The sequence below is a fragment of the Paralichthys olivaceus genome, chromosome 6 (genome assembly GCF_024713975.1).
Source record: "Paralichthys olivaceus isolate ysfri-2021 chromosome 6, ASM2471397v2, whole genome shotgun sequence".
NCBI classification, from domain to species: Eukaryota; Metazoa; Chordata; class Actinopteri; order Pleuronectiformes; family Paralichthyidae; genus Paralichthys; species Paralichthys olivaceus.
The window spans coordinates 8,880,967-8,900,991 of NC_091098.1; the positions used below are offsets into that span (position 1 = coordinate 8,880,967).

The 20,025-nt window shown below is 41.2% G+C and overlaps 2 protein-coding genes across 3 annotated transcripts in view; one reads left to right on the forward strand and one right to left on the reverse strand.

Moving 5' to 3' along the window:
• LOC109630580 (uncharacterized) overlaps positions 1 to 3,412 on the forward strand; it is a 13,141-nt gene extending 9,729 nt beyond the window's left edge. Inside the window, exons 7-10 of the mRNA XM_069527342.1 lie at positions 369 to 485; positions 584 to 670; positions 2,220 to 2,367; positions 2,516 to 3,412. Coding sequence (XP_069383443.1) covers positions 369 to 485; positions 584 to 670; positions 2,220 to 2,367; positions 2,516 to 2,535 — 372 coding nt within the window. The 3' untranslated portion in view covers positions 2,536 to 3,412. The remainder of the gene's footprint in view (positions 1 to 368; positions 486 to 583; positions 671 to 2,219; positions 2,368 to 2,515) is intronic.
• Positions 3,413 to 3,612: 200 nt separating this feature from the next.
• On the reverse strand, positions 3,613 to 19,816 carry nadka (NAD kinase a). 2 transcript variants are annotated; one of them, XM_020089460.2, is made up of 12 exons: positions 19,675 to 19,816; positions 18,725 to 18,890; positions 17,144 to 17,227; positions 11,336 to 11,465; positions 10,962 to 11,070; positions 10,785 to 10,870; positions 10,478 to 10,580; positions 10,219 to 10,361; positions 7,687 to 7,786; positions 7,224 to 7,381; positions 6,884 to 6,966; positions 3,613 to 5,909 (listed from the first exon to the last, which is right to left on the reverse strand). In XM_020089460.2, exons 2-12 carry the CDS (start codon positions 18,874 to 18,876, stop codon positions 5,762 to 5,764), a joined length of 1,296 nt encoding a protein of 431 aa, XP_019945019.1. In that variant the 5' UTR covers positions 18,877 to 18,890; positions 19,675 to 19,816; the 3' UTR covers positions 3,613 to 5,761. The 2 variants fall into 2 exon arrangements, with proteins under 2 accessions (XP_019945019.1, XP_019945020.1); XM_020089461.2 differs by lacking the exons at positions 17,144 to 17,227; positions 18,725 to 18,890; positions 19,675 to 19,816 and adding an exon at positions 14,064 to 14,547.
• Positions 19,817 to 20,025: the final 209 nt, after the last annotated feature.

Below are 20,025 nucleotides of genomic sequence, written 5' to 3' on the forward strand. Positions count from 1 at the left end.
GCCTCAGTCAGAGATGAATCTATCTGTGTCAGAGGTGTTTTGAACAGTCTCCAGAGAGCGTGTGACAACTGCTGCTTGAGGCTGGAGTTGTAAGAATCACAGTGACAGCAGCGAGAACAACAAACGGCAGGTTTTTCCGGTCAGGTCAGATGCCTCGCACTCCGAGCTCAGCATGTGCTTATTTAGGTCAGGTGCATTGGTGCTCCTGCTCTTTCTCTCCTGCATCTGTTGAACATTAGTTTATACAAAATGGCTGCTATGCATAACATCCTGGGTGTGTGTTTGAAAGAGAAATGAATGCCAACGCCAGTATCTCGATGTCGGGCACCTGCTGACGGCTTCATTAACGATGTGTTGTCGTGTTTCAGTTGTGTCTGTGCATCCTCATCACAACGTTGGACTCGGCCATGTCTGCTCGCAACAGCATCATCCTGGGAGTTGGAGTCGTCTGGGCCTGCATCACCGCCGCTGTAGGCGCCGTCGCAGTGAGTTCTCTTTAGTCATCGTCTGTTCACGCCATGAGAGAAGCGACTTTAATATTATTATAAAACAAATCTGATTTTACAAACACATTGTTTTCCAGGTTTTAAAGGAAGCCAGGGTTCTGATTTGGGTTTTCATGCTGCAGAACCTTCCTCAAGTGGCCCTGTTTGTTTACCTGATGTACATGGTGAGAGGAAAAAATATTTACATTTCTCTGCTACAGTGTGAAGTGAACCGGTCTTATAATGCACTCGCAAATCACAACTGTGACTTTATTAGTGGCCTCACAGAATGTTTCTTTATTGCCTCCATAAGAGGTTATATTTTGTTGTTGGTTGGTTTGTATGTTTATTAGTTTATTTTACAAGAGTAGACAATATTCAAGTAAACAGTCTGCCCTGAAACTGGGTAAGAGGATGCAGTGTGGGTCAGGGAAGAAGACACTAAAGTTTGGTGTGGATACAGATCAGGGGTTCAAGGAGTTATTTTTTTCACTTTCTCTAACATTGCAAGATTTAGTTTTTCAACGTTTTCACCATTTTCCCAGAGAACAAGTCACGGGTCATAAAGCACGGATGATGAGTGTGTGCAATTTGTGTAGCTTGATTGAATTTAAGGCAACTGTTTGGCCTTGGCGGAGAGAAATGGTAAATGCTCTGTATTAGTAAAGATGATGACCACTCAAAGCACTTTATAGTAGTTTTTGCCATTCCATTTACACACATTCATACGGTGCATCCCTGTGCAGCACTTTCTCTGTGAGTAGGGGTCATTTTTGGGTGCAGTGTCTTGCCAGGGGACTCTTCGGCATGTGACCTTCTGTTAGAGGATGACCGCTCAGCCACAATAGAAGTATACTCCTGAGTGACATTCTAGTTTTATAGTGAATCATGTAACACCAATGGATAAAGGTTGGTTGATAGACCAGACCATTTGTTTGAATTAGCAAAGAAATGTATCTGTAACAGTGCTCCATATATCTGGGGACTATTTTCAGCTGCAGATTAGTACACACTTGATTATGATTATAATAACAGTAGCAGTATTGAGTAAAGACAGCGTCCATGTAGGGATGATGAAGGGACATGTCTCTCAGTGCAGCAGTGCGGATCAGTGCAGGGGAATGAGGGACATCAGGCTTCGAATGCACATATTCTGCACAGTGGCTGGTACTGCTACTCAGGAGGAAGAGCGGGTTCGATTCCCGGCACCCTGGGCAAGACACAGAACCTGAAATTGCCCCTGGTGGCGGTGCAGCGGATGAGGATGTGTGTGCGTTATAAAGTGCTGCATATAGAAATTAAGGGTGAATGTGACTTGTACAGTAAAGTGCTCTGAGTTGTCGTTTAGAAGAGGAAGAAAAGTGTGAATACATTTTTTCATGGGATTTTTTCAGCATCTTTTTTTTCTTGTAGGCAGATTGTTTCTCCTGTTTCCAGTCTTTGTGCTAAGCTAACCACATGTAGTGTATCATAACCTTCCAATGTAAATCTTGGCTAGAAAGATAATAACGTTATTTTATAAATGTACACATTTAAACATTTTCAGTTAAACGTCAGCATGAAAATAACTGCAGACTAACTGTCAAATGAACAGTCATGTATTTTTTTTGCAGAGATACAAATAAACATGTAACATAAATACTGGAAAAAATGTGTAAAACAAGTAATTGGAAAATAATTTGTACATTCTGACACGGATTGCAGCAGGATAATGATGGTGTGCTTTAATTCCAGGTGGGAGTGAAATGGTTTCAGGACCAGACGTACACACTGGAGGCCGCTGCCGTCACTGGAGCTTTGATCTCACTGGTGATTAAAGTGGTTTTATTCTGGGGCCTCGTCAGACTCGTGCACAGCTTCGGTCAAGGTCTGCGGGAGAGAAGTGAGTCCGACACCACACTTTTGTTTTTTTATCGTTTTAGTCCTGACCTGATCACATCCCTGAGGATTTTGTCTTTTGTGCTAATGTCGGTTGGAAAGCAGCAGAAAACCAGAGTGTTGCTGGTAATTGTTTTTTTTTTCATTTGCAGTGTTTGCGCCCAGCAAGTGATAAAACCCCCAGTGGTCGAGGAAGAGAATGTCGGCTGAGGACCTGACATCCGGAAGCAGCAGCTCTGCAGATTTTGATTTAACATTAACTCCAAACAAATAATGAGTAATTTTAAAATCTTTTAATTGTGATTTTCAGCCTAATGTGCAGATTTAATTATATTTAGCAAAAATCTCTTTTGTCACTGTGCCTGTTGTATGTACAAGATGTAAAACCCCACACATCAGCTCGAAGACTGCAAACTGTTTTTTATGAAACTTGAAATGCCTTTGTAGCTTGGACTCAAAATGGTTTTTAACTTTTTTCTAGAGCTGCTTTTAGACATGCACTGAACTCTGGACATTCTCCGGAGGGTACGTATGTGAGAACCCGAGTGAGAGCCTCCCGACTCTCTCCTCCCAGCCCCCTGATAAACACTCCAAATGCAGGAGATCCTCTGGAGGTTTCACTGTGATCGAGTGGGTGTGTTGATGTTTCTTACACACCACAGCTGAAAACTAAAAAAAAAAAACCAGATGCTTTCTGCACTGGAATTAATTATTACTTCCTGCCTCTGCCTGCTGCACCGCCCCTCACCTGAACACTGCAGAAGTTTCTGTGTTGTAAATGTGTCTGAGCGGAGAATCTCCTGCTGCGTTGTTCATGTGGGAAAACTCCGAACATCAAAACCCTATTGTGCGCACATCCTGCAGAGTCCATGTCTGAAAACCGCTTATGTGCTGAAGCCAAAGTTGCTTTTTTAAATTGCAACGTAAATCTTGTTCATCTAAACTTTTGATTCTTTTAATTCTATTGTTTTTACTAAACTTTCTGCTGCACATTAACAAACTGAAAGGGTTTTTTATTCACAGTTCTTAATAAAATATAAAAAACATGATTGTTGTTTGGATTTGTTCCTGTTGCAAGTTATTTGGCCGTAACAGTTTTGCAAACATACTCAAAAAACCCCAGCATCCAGCGAAGTTCTTTTATTTTTAGATGTATCTGAATTCTCCTGAACTTAGTGGATAGAACTAACACACTGATTGACATAAGCCCAAGGACCCGATGGATTCAGGTGAGAAGAAGAACGAAACACAACTTTCTCTCAGTTTTATTAAAGTGCTCTGTAAAGTAACACAGCAGAGTTCAAATTAGAAACATTCACAAACCGACTGATACAAAAGAGGCTCTCAGAGTTGCAGAAGTGAAAAGCACTTTTAGAGAAGAGTTGACAGAGAAGATTCTGTGGGACCGAACAGATCAGAGCAGCGTTGGAATCGGACTGTAGCGTGTGGCAGTTTGGAATTTCACACATTCAATTAACTTTGTGTGAAAACCAGACAGTTAGTGTAACTTTGGCTTTATTTGATTATCTCAGTACTTGACGGTACAACAACAAGAAAAATATAGTTATAGAATCAAACCTTTTCTCCATCAACAAAGAATTAACAACTAAAGAGCTTAATAATGTAACAAAAAAAAAGGATACCAAACAGATTTCTTTTCATCAAAGACACATTGTAAACTGGTTAATAAACATCTTATCGAAACATCGCTGTATGTACAGGAGTTAACGGAATGATTTGCCTTTCAGAGCTCGCTTGGTGCTCTGGCGAGTTTCAACAGGTCGACTCCACAGTTTCATCTTTTTAATCAAACGCATTATGTTGAGCCAATTGACTATATACTCGTAAATATATATATATTAACATCTACACATGATATCTGAGAAGATATGAAAGGTAGGCCACCTCAGCTGAGGCAGACATGTAGCAAACTGAGAAGTCGATCGGTCCCTGGACAAACACACAACACCACCCACCACCCACAGACATCAGTCTATAAAAACTACATAGAGATCAGCTATGGCTTTAAAAGACATTTTTAAAAAAGGTTAAAAAGATGCTGAAGACACCTGAACTATCGTCTCTTTGCCTGGAATGAGTCTCACCTAACATTTCGTCCCGGCACATGGCCGCAGAGCAGAGACGCTGCGGAACAGACTACACTAAAACATTCTGCAGACAGCAAGAACGAGAGCCGACATGAAGCATCCAAGAGAAAATGCACAAATCTGTGCAAGTGTTAAAAAATTACCATGATGTAAACCTTGAAAAATAATATTTCTATACATTAATGATACCAGTGTTTAAGGCACAGTCTGTACAGTTGGGCCACGATTGGCAAGTAGATCAGGAATGACCTACATGTTGTGTAAAACAATACGTTTTCAATTTTTCCTGATTTGATCCACAGAAAACAGATTTTAACTGATTCTTTTTAGAGTGAACCCCGCCCTTCACCTTTACTGAGAGATCATCCTGTTGTTGTGGATGTGTCCCTGTCGTCTGTCTCAAAGATTAAAAAGTGCAAGAGCAGACTCAGGAGCGTCGCAGTAACTCTCATCCACAACTGTCACGGTGTGTTGTAATCCATCATCCCGACTCATTTACCCTCTTCAAGACAACTTTGTCGACAAACTGCATTTTGACAAGTTGCATCAGAAAAAAGGCAAAACGTTTCACACACATACAGAGGACTGGAGACAATCCTAGCCCGACAGTGATGCCAAACTCCATTCAGAGAATCAACTATTTTAATGAGCTCACACATTAGATCGTGGGCTTTTAGGGAATTTGACGACTCCTCTTTGCGCTGCATATTTCAATAGACACCTCCGGCTGTGCAATCCTGAGTCTGTGACCTTTAGTGTGTTTACTATGGAGCCCCAAAGAATTCAAGAAATTGTTTTTTCAAAAATGTTGCTTACTTGAAAAAGTCCCTTTTCAAGACAACTGAGTCGCAGTTTCAGCCAATCACAAGCCTACGACTTCTCAGACTCAACACCTGCTATTAGTACACTTCTACATTATTTACATTAGACATGGTGAAACAAACAAGAATGCTGGAAGAATACTTTATAATACAGTAATGATCTTGAATTATTTCAGTTTATCCATGATTTGATTTATTTTGATGATTAGTATTTATGTCAAATGTTTATTTATTTTCATTAGTTTAATTTAGTTTCACTGAAAACTTTGGGGGTTTCATAGTTTTTCATAGTTAATTTAACAATATTCTATGGAGTCATTTTAATACAAATGAGGGGCGACGTCATAGTGACTCTGTTTGAATTGAGTTTGGTGAAACTTTGAAACGGCACAAAACGCGGTAGAGTTAAGACCAGGACTTTTGAGCCGTGGAGACCTTGGAAAATACACTGAAGATCACGGAGCAGGCCTCAGAACTCTTCGTCTTCCGAGCTGAGGTAGTTCTGCTTCTTCCTCACGTTCCAGTGTAAACACTGTGCCAGGCTCTCGAACCAGTCGTTAACTGGGTCCCGGAAACAGATGGAGGGAACAGGGAAGCAGGAAGTGGTGATGGTAATACTGGAAGAGGGATGACAAAAGAAAGAAGTTAAGTGGGAGGAGGTTTTGTGTTGCAAGGGCAAAAGTCCAAACTCACAGGAAAGTACAGGTATTCGTAACAAAGGAGGAGGTGTCAACACCAGATGCAGCAACACAACTTCCTCCTGTAGCAACACTAGATGTCTGTTGAAATATGCTTCAATAACTGTAAATGACTGGCTGACTTATTTCAAGAAGCAGGAAGGTGATTATCTGCAGGTGAGTTACATAAAGGAAGAAACAGGATTTGTCTTCAGCCACCCAGACTCAAGCCCGTTAAGCAGGTTGATAAGGTTACATAACAAAGCCTGCGAGTGCTGAGGGAGTTACACTTATTACCCATTAACACATATGCATTATTCATTTTGCTTCTTTACAACGGTTTTTCTAGAGATAATCCAACACAGATACCAGCATCTGAAATGCCTCCGATTCTGCTGAAAATATCGGGTCAGACATCATCGAATACACAAATCTATGTATTGATATATATATATATATGATATATATTAATTTATACTGCAATTTTCTTTACTGCTCCAAAACAGCAGTTGCCGTGTACTGTCACTGGCAAGTCCTGTTGAGGCGCGGTGAAGAAGACATGATTGTTGGTAGTGTAGCGTTAGACAGAGCCAGCTAATATGTCAGATATTTGGGAATATCTCATTAATAATTCTTGCGTTTTCCTGAATTTATTTGTGTAGAGTTTCAATTACGACTGTCAAACTAGATAATTATAGAAGTTCTATAAGAATCATTCTCTGTATTTCTTTTTCAAAGGGTTTAACCTGAGTCATGCCAAACAACAATTGTAGCAATCATCTCTATCATACAGGGTTAGTAGCATACAGCTCTTAATAAATCCAGGTTTCATAATCTGAAATGAACAATGGTGTTGTACCAACTACAGGAGTTTATGTGGAGTGATGATCAACAGGTGCTGTATGTGGACTAACCTGTCTCCATGGCAGATCTCTTGTCTCTTCCTTCCATCAAATGACACCCAGGCTGTGTTTCTGGCATCACGAGACAACATGATCTACATCAGAAACAAAAAGACAGGCACATATTGTTTTCCCACAAAATGTCCTGCTGCATTCTCACATGGGCTCGCTTGACATTCTCTTAGGGGGCTGGCTGGAAAGGTCCTGGAAAATGTACATACATACATGTATGTAGCATCTTCATCAAAGTTACGTTAAATGCTAATTGTTGAAGAAGAAATGCCACAGATTGTGATTTCAGAGAAAAAAAAAACACCTCCATGACTCATTCAGACTTAGTGGGTGGGAATACCTTGAGCTCCACTCCTGCAGGCACCACGATGGGTCTGAAGGAGAGCGAGTGGGGGCAGATGGGGGTGATCATGATGGCTGGGACATTGGGATGAATCATTGAGGCTCCTGCTGCCACAGCATACGCTGTACTTCCTGTAGGTGTAGATACTATCACACCTGAGGACACACATACACAAACTGTGTAAAGAGACAATATCACGACGAGGCTTCAAAAGTGTTATTTTGAATATTATTCACAATTAAAGTAATTCATATTATTATGAATACTTTTTATTTGTTAGTATCAGTACCAACGTAAGAGTGCCAAAATATCACTATTACTATAGTAATTCTTGGGTATGACTACACTGATCTGATCAATGTGTCACTCAGTGTCTGGTTACAAAGTAGTGGAACAGCACATGCAGGCGTTTACATCGTCTCAGAACCTGAAATGAAAGACAGATGATCTGTCCACTCACCATCTGCCTGCACTGTGGTAATGAGGTGTCCGTCCAGGAAGAGGTCGACATTGGAGAGATAGGAGGAAGGTCCTCGGTCCAGCACCACCTCGTTTAATACCTGACACACACAGAAAACAACATATTCATGTGTTACACCAGCGGTTCCCAAATGGTGTTTGAGAGAAATGTACAATATTATTATTGCAATACTACTATACTACTACAGGGGTCCAGAGCACGACCATTCAAATCTGTGAAGTGCCACTAAAAATGTCCCTTGGTCGCACCATTGCGCCAAACATTTAGCTGGTGTGTCTCTGTATTTAATCGAGTCGTCTCATCTCCTCTGCAGAGTTTACACTCACACAAACAGGCCCCGGGCTGGCCCCACCCCAACTCACACACACACTGACACTTGGGGGGAGAGAAGAGGTAGAGGAGGTAGCAAGGTGTCAGAGTCAACCAATGTTAAAAGCTATGTTTTTAATATGTCATCAGTTACTTTCATGAACTTGAATTTCTCAACCCAGAGGTAAATTCTTTATCTCTAAAATTTCATTAAAAAAAACCTGACATTGTAAAATGGTGGGAATTATTATTTTGTGACACATCGAAGACCCTGATTGACAGCCAGTGCTTCACATTGACGATAACAATCTGACACACAGGTAGTAGCACAAATCCCTGCTTGTCTGACTGACATCTCTCAGGATGTCTGCACACCAACTGAAAATTACCCTTAACAAGACTGAACTACTTTTCATTCCAGGGACAGATTCTCCCACCCATGACCTAACTATTACCATTGACAGCTCCGTGGTAGCCCCCACCCAGACTGCTAGGAACCTGGGTGTGCCACTCGGCAATTAATTCCTTCCTGCCAGCATTACTGTAACAACTAGCTTGATTAGATACATCTCACTCAGGAGGCGGCAAAGGTTCTGGTCCAGGCTCTGGTCATCTCCCACCTAGACTACTGCAACTCCCTCCTGGCTGGTCTACCTGCTAGTGCTATCTGACCTCTCATCCAGAATGCAGCAGCTCGACTGGTCTTTAACTTACCTAAATTCATTCACACTTCTCTGCTCCTCTGCTCCCTTCACTGGTTACCAGTGGCTGCCCGCATCTGTTTCAAAAAACGAGTACTCGTGTACCGTGCTGTGAACGGATCGGGTCCGGTCTTCATCCAGGAAATGGTCAAACCTTACACCCCAGCCCGTTCACTCCGCACTGCATCTGCCAATCGGCTTGCTGCTCCCTCACTTCGAGCAAACCACTAAACAAAATCACGACTGTTTGCTTTCCTGGCACATATATAATATGGCATGCCTTTCAGGAAATTAAACCTTTGAATATATTGAATGAACCTTGAATATATGGAATGAAACCTTGAATATATGGAATGAAACCTTGAATATATGGAATGAAACCTTGAATATATGGAATGAAACCTTGAATATATGCTCACAATATGTTACAATCTCGTTGCAGCAATATTAAACTATGAGGACATCATTAACACACTGGTTAATGCGTGTACGGCCCAAAATCCCCCCCGATACCCCTGCCCAATGCCGTTCTTCTGACAAGGAAGTTCGCTCCCTTTTTAATCGTGGCAGACCTACTACAACAGGCAGGCAGTTGTTTATCAGGCCAACCTCAGCATGCCTTCAACCTCACAGGAGTGCCCGACAACACCCAGTGTACAATCTCCACCCGTACACAAGAAGAGCCCAAGACACTGTATGGTTAGCTTGATATAGGTGATTTAATGAAGGTAAAACACAGTGAAAGGCCGTGCGTAATGCGCTTTGACGCGGCACCTCTCCGGCACTGGCGAAGCTGCTGCGGCTACAGGGATTTCATGAACTGAAAGAGAGGCTCTTCGTAATTTGTTTAGATACAATAAGAATCACCCACATTCATAGACCAATGCAGTCTGAATATTTAGTTTAGCATTGAACGTATTTGATGATCCGCGACACAGCTTTGGGCACGTTACTCACACAGCGGTCTGCGGACAGACAGACAAATGTATATATTCAAAGTCTCATTCCATGTATTCAACGTTTCGGCATAATCTCATTATGCATTTGAAGTGACACTTCAGGTCACACTCAGTGAGCTTTCACAACTACCATGTTTAACTCAGATTTTCTTAATTTTTTTGATTAGCAGGTGTGAAAGGTGCATCACACCATGGTCCAGATGAAGGGACCAAAATAGGGTCTGGACCAGCGAGGTGGTCTCTGCGTGGATTAGATGAACCATGGTCTGGATCATTTCCAGTATGAAACGATTTAAGTTGAGACAACATTCTTAAGTTAAGTTGAGATTTCTTACAGCTTTATACTAGGAGGTCAGGCAGAGAAAGTCTGCAGAAACTGCGGAGCGTCTCACTCTGACATTATCATTCACACATGCACCTCCTCCAGAGGAAGTACTGAGGAACTGATGACGGTTTGCTCATATAGGTCTTGAACAACAGGTTTAATGCCCACAGGCGACAGCCAAACCATTATGATGAGATCACATGTGTGAACATATTACCTGATACTGCATGGCTTTGCGGCTACTTTCAATGTCCCCATTGGTCAGGATGATGCCCTTTTCGTCCACTCTGGCCTTCTTTTCCCAGTTCTCTTTAAGCACCCGCACTTTCAAGCGACTTCGCAGGACAAGGGCAGCGTTACCTGCAAAGAATACACATATTTATATGGTGTTTCCTCTGTAAACAAAAACTGGAGCACAACAAAAACTTAGCAGGCGGTTTAATGTTGAAGAGAGATAGAGGCTGAAGATTCAGTACCTTCAATAATTTGAGTGACCTGAGACTGGTAGCTGTCGAATTTAAAAGGGGTCAGGAAGCCTAGGGAGCCCAGGTGGAAGGCCATAACTGGTGGAACGCTCTCCTTCAAATAACAAGAGGAACAGTGATTTATTTATACAACACATTAAGCACAACAGGAGTTGAGCTAAAGTGCTTTACAATCATGGCAAAGGAAGACAACACAAGCATGGATAGGATGTAAGGACAGGAACCGGCATAGAGTATCAGGTAAAGAAGTTACTTTCTGACAGTAAATGTGCAGACACACGTGTCTGCTGTTGAATACCTGAAAGAGCGAAGATGCATAAAGCAACGTTCCATCTCCACCAAGACAGATGATGAAGTCTACACGGTTTGAAATGTCGTCAAGATCTTGGAGAAAAAAAAAACAGAGTCTATAAATAAAGATTTTTGTTCGTATACAGAGTTAGTAATCACAACATAGACAGGCTAGTTTTTATACCCTCTCTAAAAGTGCAAAATTTCTTGGTGATGGCCCCAAAGTTTTCATCGCCTGAAATGGCCGGGTCGTCCAGAACTTTATTTTCTACGTAAACAATCAGCTTTTTCACCTGGAACAACACAAAATAATACAAAGTTAGTTATTCCACTGCAGCAATTTTTTTATCATCTATATTCATGCCAAGAAGAAAGTGCTAATGTTCTCTCGAACCCAGAATATTTACAGCTAACTCTGTGGATGACAGAATATTTATACATAATAGGGCATCTATGGTACAAATCTCTGGTGTAATCAAGTCTTAGTAGCACAGGTAGCTTGATCCCACAAACACTGGCTGTGTTGAGTGTCAAAGGCAGAACATTACGTGGTCATACCTCGGTGAGGAATATGCAGAGCTCTTTGAAAGGCTGAAGCAGACTGGCATCTCGGATCTTCTTGATGACAAGGACACTTTTTGGTGGCTTGTTCCAAGTCAGTCTCTGGTTGGCGGGGTCCTGAATGTGCCTGAACATAAACACACATAAAACAACAACAAAAAACCTGTCAATGAAGGGTAAAACAGACTCAACAGTCAAGTCATGATTCTCCAGGAGACAAAAAACAACATCAAATTCAAAATAACACCTGAGCATTGAGCCTCAGATTTCTGCTGATGTAAGATCTGTCATAAACAGGCCTGCTTAGTCCCGATCCAATTAAGAGACACCAGCTTAAAGTCTAGCTCTGTTGCCACATAGTGTACTGTACTGCTGACTCCCATGTGTCAGCTGCAGGGTCGTCACCTTAAATCCTGACAGACACCGTGGGATAGTAATGTGCAACATAAAATATTTTTAAGAAAAAACACATCAGCTAAAGGCAAGATAAAAGTTTGTGACAAATGACATGCATTCAGGGATGGCAAACAGAAAGACACTTTACTGATGCAAAGTCTACACAAGAAGAAAAAAGGCCATTAGAATAGAGGTGGGTAATGTCTGCCATCCGGGTTGTATACAATCTATGAGACAGTTCGACTTGGCCTGCGAGACAGCTAATCAATAAAAAGTTCTCATGGTGGGAATAAAAAAAACCGTAGATTTTTCTGGTTGTATGTCTGAACAAAACAGTTACATCTCTGACAAGCATCATACTAACTGTCAAGAAAACAGAGGTAGGAGCAAAATGTTGCCCTTTCCTAGAGTAATTTACAAATGATTATTTTTTGGTGAAGTCAAAGACAACTCTTTTTTGCAGGGACTTGCTCACTGTGATGAAAATGGACAACTGTGTCATTTTTCCAACATGAAGCTTTCACAATACCACAATCTGACAGAGACAAAGTTACACAGGCAGGTTTTGTGTTGAGCAAGCTGAACACTTAGAAGATGAAACCTCAGTCAGAAGGAGAACTTGTGACAGAGTGATTTGTTGTGGCTGTGGAGCTGCTTGAACCAGACAAAGTCTGTTAGTTTGTCTCAAAGAACCGTCACAGAGTGTAATACTGACATGGCAGTAGATAGTGAAAACACACAGAGGGAATTACTGCCGTTGCAAAACATGCATGGCACTACGAAATTGTTTGAGCAAATTGTTTTGACGATGAACATTTTTGAAACATTTATAATATTAACAGTTTAGTGGCCCTGCCACAGATGCAGCCCCAGTCATGGCTGGCCCATAAAAGAAATTACTGGATTGGAGGTCATGCAAATCTGCTCAAACAACTTATAAACTGAGGTAAGATGTTAAACAAACCAATCATGTAACATAGTGATAGAAAATGGCTGTCATTTGGCCTTCATGGTGGAAATCACTAGAACGCGACTATTATATCAATCAACCAATTATACCAGTCAATGATGGCCTAGATCAGTGGTAATTGAATATACTGGCAAATTATATGCATTAGTCATCATATCCACACACATGCGAAAACATGTTTTGCAGATACTGCAGGTATATTTGGGGTCTACCTCCCAGAGCTGAAAGTCTCTAAGGTTCCAATCAGCTTCTCAGCTCTTCCAAATCTGAAATCATTTAATGAAATAATTCTAAGAGAAATTGAAGCTTTGCCACGAACAACTTGCATTTTCCCTCACAGCGAGAGCAAAAGCCTGCAATGACATGAACATGCAGGTGAGTTTGCAAAAACACCTTCAAGCATTTGTCGAGAGGATTCCTGGAATGTGAAATAAACAAAAGGACCTGCTTGTGGTTGTTAAGCTGTTAAACTTAGAATCAGCTGATGAATCAGACGAACTACAACAAAGTCAATGAGCTGCAAAGCAACAACCAGCTCAAAGCTACAGGAGGTGCAACAACTTGAACTTACAAACTGTGGGAGGGTTTTTCCCCATTCTGCTGATATGTGCAGAACAAGACTGACAAACCCCTATGAAAAGCATCATCATAGCCAACATCACTACCATCTGACATCCCATGCTTCATTAAAGAGAAGTAGTTCAAGCCATCTCATTAGAGAGATTAGTGTGATATATGATTTCAATAATGTAGTTTGGCCCTAAAAGAATGTGAACAATTTTGAACAGGCCCCTGAATACATTAAACTCCCCTCAGTAATTCTGAGTAACGAAATCCAAGAAAATTACAAGCTATAGCAAACACAACATCATCTTGGTCACTTCAATGAAAGTAAATGATTTACCAATTCACTGTACTAAATCTCAACTAGCATAAGAGAGCATCTGCCTCTGCCAAGGCCCAACCGTACCCTTTATGAAACCCCATATAAATTCACTTGATCAGGATTTTTAGTTTGGATCTGCATCAAATTGAACACACTCATAAACATGTCTGATTCTTTTCATCAAGATCCATTCACCTTGCTCCTGGCTGCAAACTCAAGAGACAGATATACCTTTATGAATTAATGTAAGCGTTTAATATACCTCAAGAGACCTGCTTGTTAACCATATTAATATTTCTTTAAAGACAGCCAAAAGAAGGAAAAACATTCTGTGCTTTATCCAAACCTTTGGAAGCACACTCTATTCGGCAGTAATCCTTGCACTGCCTGCGTGTGCCAGTTAATATTTCACCTATGTAACAAGTTCTCTGTGTTGAGAAAGATTCATGGAAGATAGAAGAAACTGCTCTCACCATTTCCACACTTTGTTGTCACTGTGGTTTGCAGACAAGTCCTGCAGTACGCACTGGTTGAACTTCATGACTTCACACATGAAACCAGGATGCAACTTCGGGTTTCACTCAGCGGGAGAACGAGTCTCAGTCAAAACTCCTCATCCTGCCTTTAACAAGTTCCTGGAGTGCAGCTCATTGTAGAGCAGCTGCAGCGATGCAGTCCCTTTCCTTTTTGCATTCAAGGCGTGACGCTGACAGGCTGAGTGAGTCTCTCTGTGCACCGTGGTCAGGCTCGAGTGTCAGCTACACAACCCTCTCCGGCTGGATTCCCTGTGTTTACATCTGTTCCCCTCAGGACTCAACACTAAACCTTCCTGGTGCAGAGTGCTGCTAAACGAAAGCTCTCACTCATCTTAAGGTTGACGTTAGCCCAGCCTCCGCCCCCTCTGCTGAGCTGAACACGCCCACTCCAGGGGAAAGGCTTTCCTCACTGCTAAGGTGTGATTACTTAAAGCAACAACAATGACATGTCTGTTCCTAAAACTACTTTATCCATGGTGATGACAGGTATTGTACCACACTGAGTGATGCATCATTCGCCTGTACACAGGCAAAGCTTCAGGTCATTCTATGAACAGTTTTCAGAAAGAGACACTGAAGTCTTTAGACCTGAAGGAGGGGGAAACATATCAACTAAACCTATCTACTATCGGAATACACCAGGATGTGATTGAGCTTCCTGGTGTTTCTTTACTGTAATCCTGATGTTTACTTTACACACTTCCCCATATCTGGGGAACATAAAGTTTAGTAGCTGTATAATGTCATCATCTGTATAGAAGGAACGGTGTAACAATGTAATAAAGCCCCTTCAACACTGGTCAATGGATACAATCAGCATTGACTTATTGGGTCAAATGACTCTGCAGTACACACTACTTTGGCGAGAGTTTCTGGTCCTTCTGTGACTCCATATGTTGAGCAAAACTTGTCTCTCTCTCTTGTTCACTCTCAGAGGGAGCGGGGGAAGGTACATAGAAACAGCTGGAGTGGCCAGTATCACTCACAGTCACAATGGCCGGTGTGACTTGTGTGTGTGTTGTATGGATAAGATGCAGATGTAAAACTTTAACAACAGGGAAGGGACAAATAAACGTAACATTGCCTTGACATTGACGATCAGTCTAATCATAGTCAATCACTAAGATCCTCGTCTCCTGTTAACACTGACAGTCAGAGCGTTTCTTTATGTAGCAGACAAAATAAAAGATGAGTATGTGATGTAGCAACAGTAATTGCTTGGTTCTGTTGAGTTCAGGGTGTGTTCAGGGTGTCGGTGAAGGGTGGAAACCTCTCTCTGAAGTTGAAAAACAAATGCTTTCCAACAATAATGCCCCAATATATAGAAAAAACCAACAACCACACCCTTCAACAGAGAAAGAATAAGTGTCCCATGACAGTTTCTACTCTGAAACATTGAAACAGAAACTACTTTACTCTGATATTTTGTGCCATGTCACCTCTTTCTTTGCTTCATGCACTAAAATACCATGTGTTTTGTCTGCCAGTGAGAGATATGACTAGGTCTATTTGGAACTAGGTCTTCCTTAAAGCAGACCAACCTTTCATTTAGGAATAAATATAGCCTGGTTTTACTAATTTTAACCTGTCTAGCAGCTTTGAGAGAGGTAATCCTTCAATTACTGTCACCTAAAGACAAACAGTGCCTGGAGCCACTTATGTGACAAATGGAGTGAAAAGGTCAGATGTCTGATGAGGCTTTGACTGGAAAACATGAAGTGTTTTTCATATCTCAGCCTACTGAGTGATAATGTAGATCTGTCAGTATGGTGCTGATAAAGCTCTAATACTTTGAGGCCCATGTTGGATTCCATGAAATATCAAAACTACTGTAGCTAAAATGCATGTAATGATCCTACACCTCTGTTACTGAATGTTAGGAGATTTATGAAGGTAGTGTATTTTGCAGGGTTATTGTACTGAATTACATTAGATCTAAAAGGATCAGTACAGTTGTTCGCTTCACGCTGTACTCACCTCCTTCTGTGTTTTCCTCTGTGTTTGTTTGTTTGTTAGCAGGAGGTGGATTAGCACGGAACTTGGGGAAGGATGTGATTTGTTGCAGATCCAAATAAATATCTGGATCTAGTGAATTTAAATGTGGTTTCATCAGGGGACGGTTAGGCCTCAGTGGAGGCATGTGAGTGCCCTTTAAATTTAAAAAATCAATGTTCTGTATTTCACCACTAGGTGTCACACTTTACTCGGCTTCAACTTAATTGGCTTAAAATCTGAAATGTTTCCATATTGGAGAAATTTTATTTTTGTCTAGGACGAAATCGAAATGTTATGTTGCTTACTGCTAATAAAAACAAGTTGGACTTAGTGCCATGATGGTGTGAGTGCTGGGTCGCTGATGTTAGCTACTTTTTCCATTCACCAGAACCTGTCACGATGAGACATTTATGACAATTTATATAAAAATATTTGGGTTAAGCTCCTTGATTTAAGCTCCTACACCGAACTATACAGATCTTATTTTGTGTCTCCTCATTCTGCTTAACTGTCCTACACTGCGACGTCAACAGACACCTGCATGCTCTGTCAGGACTTTACTTCAATACTACGGACTTACTTCTTATTTGCGTCTAGGTCTGGGAATCTTTTTCAGTATACATAAGAAAACAAAACAATTTTGTTACCTTCATTTGAGAAACAAAACCCCACTTTGAAACACATTTTTCTACAAAAAGGAGGCAACATGAGTTCTCAATTGTTAAATGTTTCCTATTGGACTGTGATTTATAAAGTGAACATTGCCTTCAGGTGTGTGTGTGCATGCTTTTATAAATCGGATTCTTGTTTTGCCTATGCCATTTTTGGCTCTTTTGCACACGTACACTTTTAGTATGAATCCTATACACTGTTTTATAAATGAGGCCTCTGGTGTTGACTTCAAGAACTAAAGGTGTTGGTATTGCAGGGACTAAACTCTACAACAATGCAAGATCGTACATTGAGTCATGACTATAACGCATCTGTAGAAACACTTTTTACGTTGTTTTTGTCCAACTTACATGACTGTGTGTGGATTCTGGAGCATGCATGCCTTTGGACCAAACGTAGTCACAGGGCTTGGTCCATGAAGTGACTGAGTTCTCCTAAAAGACACAACGACATGACAGACATTCAGGTTCAAGATACAGAAGGTGCTGGACAAGTATGTAAACAAAGACCATTATTTATTTCAGAAAAACACAGTGACTTTAAGGTGGTTGCTATTTTCAAAAAAGTTCCATTTTATTTCAGGTGCAATGTGTAAAATAACTACTGTGTTCACTGTGAGCTGTACAGTTGGTGTTCTGCATCCTTGTTGGCTGACTTCCATCTCTAAAATTCCCACATTTTTAAAAAGAGAAGTGAAGAGGTGAGTTCATACGCTATGAGAGAGTTGTGTGGTTACCCACTTATAACAAAACCACAAGTCTAACAGTACAATGTGATCAACTGAGCAGCTGTCTGTGACCGTTTATAGTGAACGGGTCTGGGATCAGACACTGTGCCAGATTGTATGAAACAATAGTGTGTGTAAATGGTAATAATGTGTAAATGGTACATTGTGAAATATTGAAGAACAGACACTTCTGTCTGTCCTACCTGTGGAGCAAACACTGCATCAGTCAATGATAAAACAAACCCCCACAGTTTTAATAACCATTAACTCGATCGGATCACATGTCTGCTACTCTGGAGTCATGTCCACAGGAGGGCTGCTCTCTGTCACAGGTCACTGAACCCGAGCTGTGAGGCAAAACAAAATGGCTGACTACAACTACAGAAGCTTTTGCGCCGCATCACAACATGACAAATCCTCTTAGCGGTCTGATTCTGTGAATTCACCATCTGCTGTGTGCTGGTCCTTAGAGCTGCATCCGTCAATATCTTTATATGAACACCGAAGGAAATGAATGTGACTGGTGTCACTCATGGTGACAAAAGAAATTTGATTGTTCTTCAGCCTTTTTAAGGCTATTAGTCAGGAAACCAGAAACACAAATGTTGATAAAGGCTGTGGGTCACTGTTGACTGTTTACTTGTTAGTTAAAAAACAAAATAGGTTTGTGCTGTGTGTGTGTCGACTTCATCCCATCACTAAAAACAGAGTAACCCTGACTGATCAGTACTTTGGGAATATTAATCATGGATATCTGGATTTACACGGAAAAATATTCAACTTAAAATATTATAAACAGTGCATTTGACAGAAAACATCACATTTTATGTGTGACTTAACAGCTAATCATGGGAAAAATTGAAATAGAATTAAAATAGATGACAGTCATAATAATTTCTCCAGTGTCACCATCTTGTCCTAGATTTTAAAATGGACTCTAAACCATGATACTGAAATGTAAACCCAGACATGTTTGCTTTAAGATTAATTCACATTAAGTCCAGAAGTAGATTTGACTGAAGGAGACAGTCTGACAAGACTTATCAGTAAAATCCATTTTGTTCTATTTTGGCCTGGTTCTGATCATCCTCTAGGTAAGGATGGATATAGTAACATGTAGTTATCTTGAATTATTACCTTTCTGACCTCTAATGCTTGACATAATATGTTTATCGCCGTGTGCGGGCCCCTCTCCCAAACCCACCTGTGCTCAGAGGAGCTGCTGGCTGATGAGGTGCTCAGGCTGCGGGTCTTCCTGTTGCGTCGAGCCAGGTTGCGGCGGGCGACCTCCCCTCCATCACAGGTGGAGCAGCAGTACGGAGGAGTTTCCACTCGCACCTCCTCTCCACTATCCATTACAGACAACCAGGCTGCCAGTGAACAGATAGGACACGTCGATAAATCATAAAAGCTGGAGTTAAATGTGAACAGGCCAACACTCATTTGTCACGCTAGTTACACAAACAGCACAACCCTCATCAGAACTCCTTTGCATATAAGAAAAGCTGTTCCAAACTCCATAGAAAGAAAGGACATTTTAACTGATGCTTCATGGACACATAGATATCCAACAGAACATTCTTTCACATGTAGTATACATTGATAAACAGGAGTCAGTCTTTCATTCGGCACCTGTGCTATTCACCGGGCCGGACATACTGATACACATTTTTAACTTTAATATCCGTGTGATGACTCTGCTGTGTGACAGAGATACAGTGCTGTGCTCAACAAGTATGTGTCAATGACAAATTAAGTTCTGCCCAGATTTCTGACAAACCTGTGGTGCTCAAGTGTAAAGCCGCACATTGGAGTTTTTTTAATGTCATGTCAATTATAATAATGTTTTAACAAGTTCCATCGCGTCAGGTTACCGCAGGTTAACTAGCTGGATAACTAACGGACTAACTAACCAGCTTAATCTTTTACTAATCATGCCATGGCTAACGGAGGCTAGCGGTCTGAAATTACGTAGCTTTGTAAAATAACATTTGTCCAACAGTCAAACTATTGCTAAACGTTAGCCACGATAAGAGCTCACACACAGTGATCTGATAGCGTTAAGCTAGGTAGCAAGCCAAGCTACTAGTTAGCGGTGTTCAGCAGCACAAAGCTCCGAATCCCCCCCAAGTCCCAACAATGTGTGATACCCACAACGTTCCGACGAGGCGACACGAAGCTGGAGCGAAGCGCAGCACGATCAGACCGTCGCCATCAGCAGACACGGAGGTTACACCATCTTAACGCAGAGCTGTCAGCGGTCAGAGCTTCACTTCCTGACACCGGCCCACCAATCACAGCGCCGCTAACCGCTGACGTCATGTTGGACGACCTCACCGAACAGAACAAAAACGATGGAAGTTTTCAGGAGCCATGTGAACGTGTCCATTTAGAGAACAATGCATTTCTGATTCTAACAATGATGTTTATTAACAAAGTTTATTATTCCAATAGTGAGTATAGTCCTATCAACTCTACATAAATAGAAAATTAAAATTTCCCTTA

Excerpts from the sequence above, each read along its gene's own strand:
- nadka (XM_020089460.2), bottom strand. The coding sequence starts at position 18,876 with ATGGATAGTGGAGAGGAGGTGCGAGTGGAAACTCCTCCGTACTGCTGC. Across the intron at positions 10,362-10,477 it reads GGTCACTCAAATTATTGAAG|GTAACGCTGCCCTTGTCCTG; the intron begins GTACTGAATCTT and ends TATTCTTTGCAG. Across the intron at positions 7,787-10,218 it reads GCAAAGCCATGCAGTATCAG|GTATTAAACGAGGTGGTGCT; the intron begins GTAATATGTTCA and ends TGTGTGTGTCAG.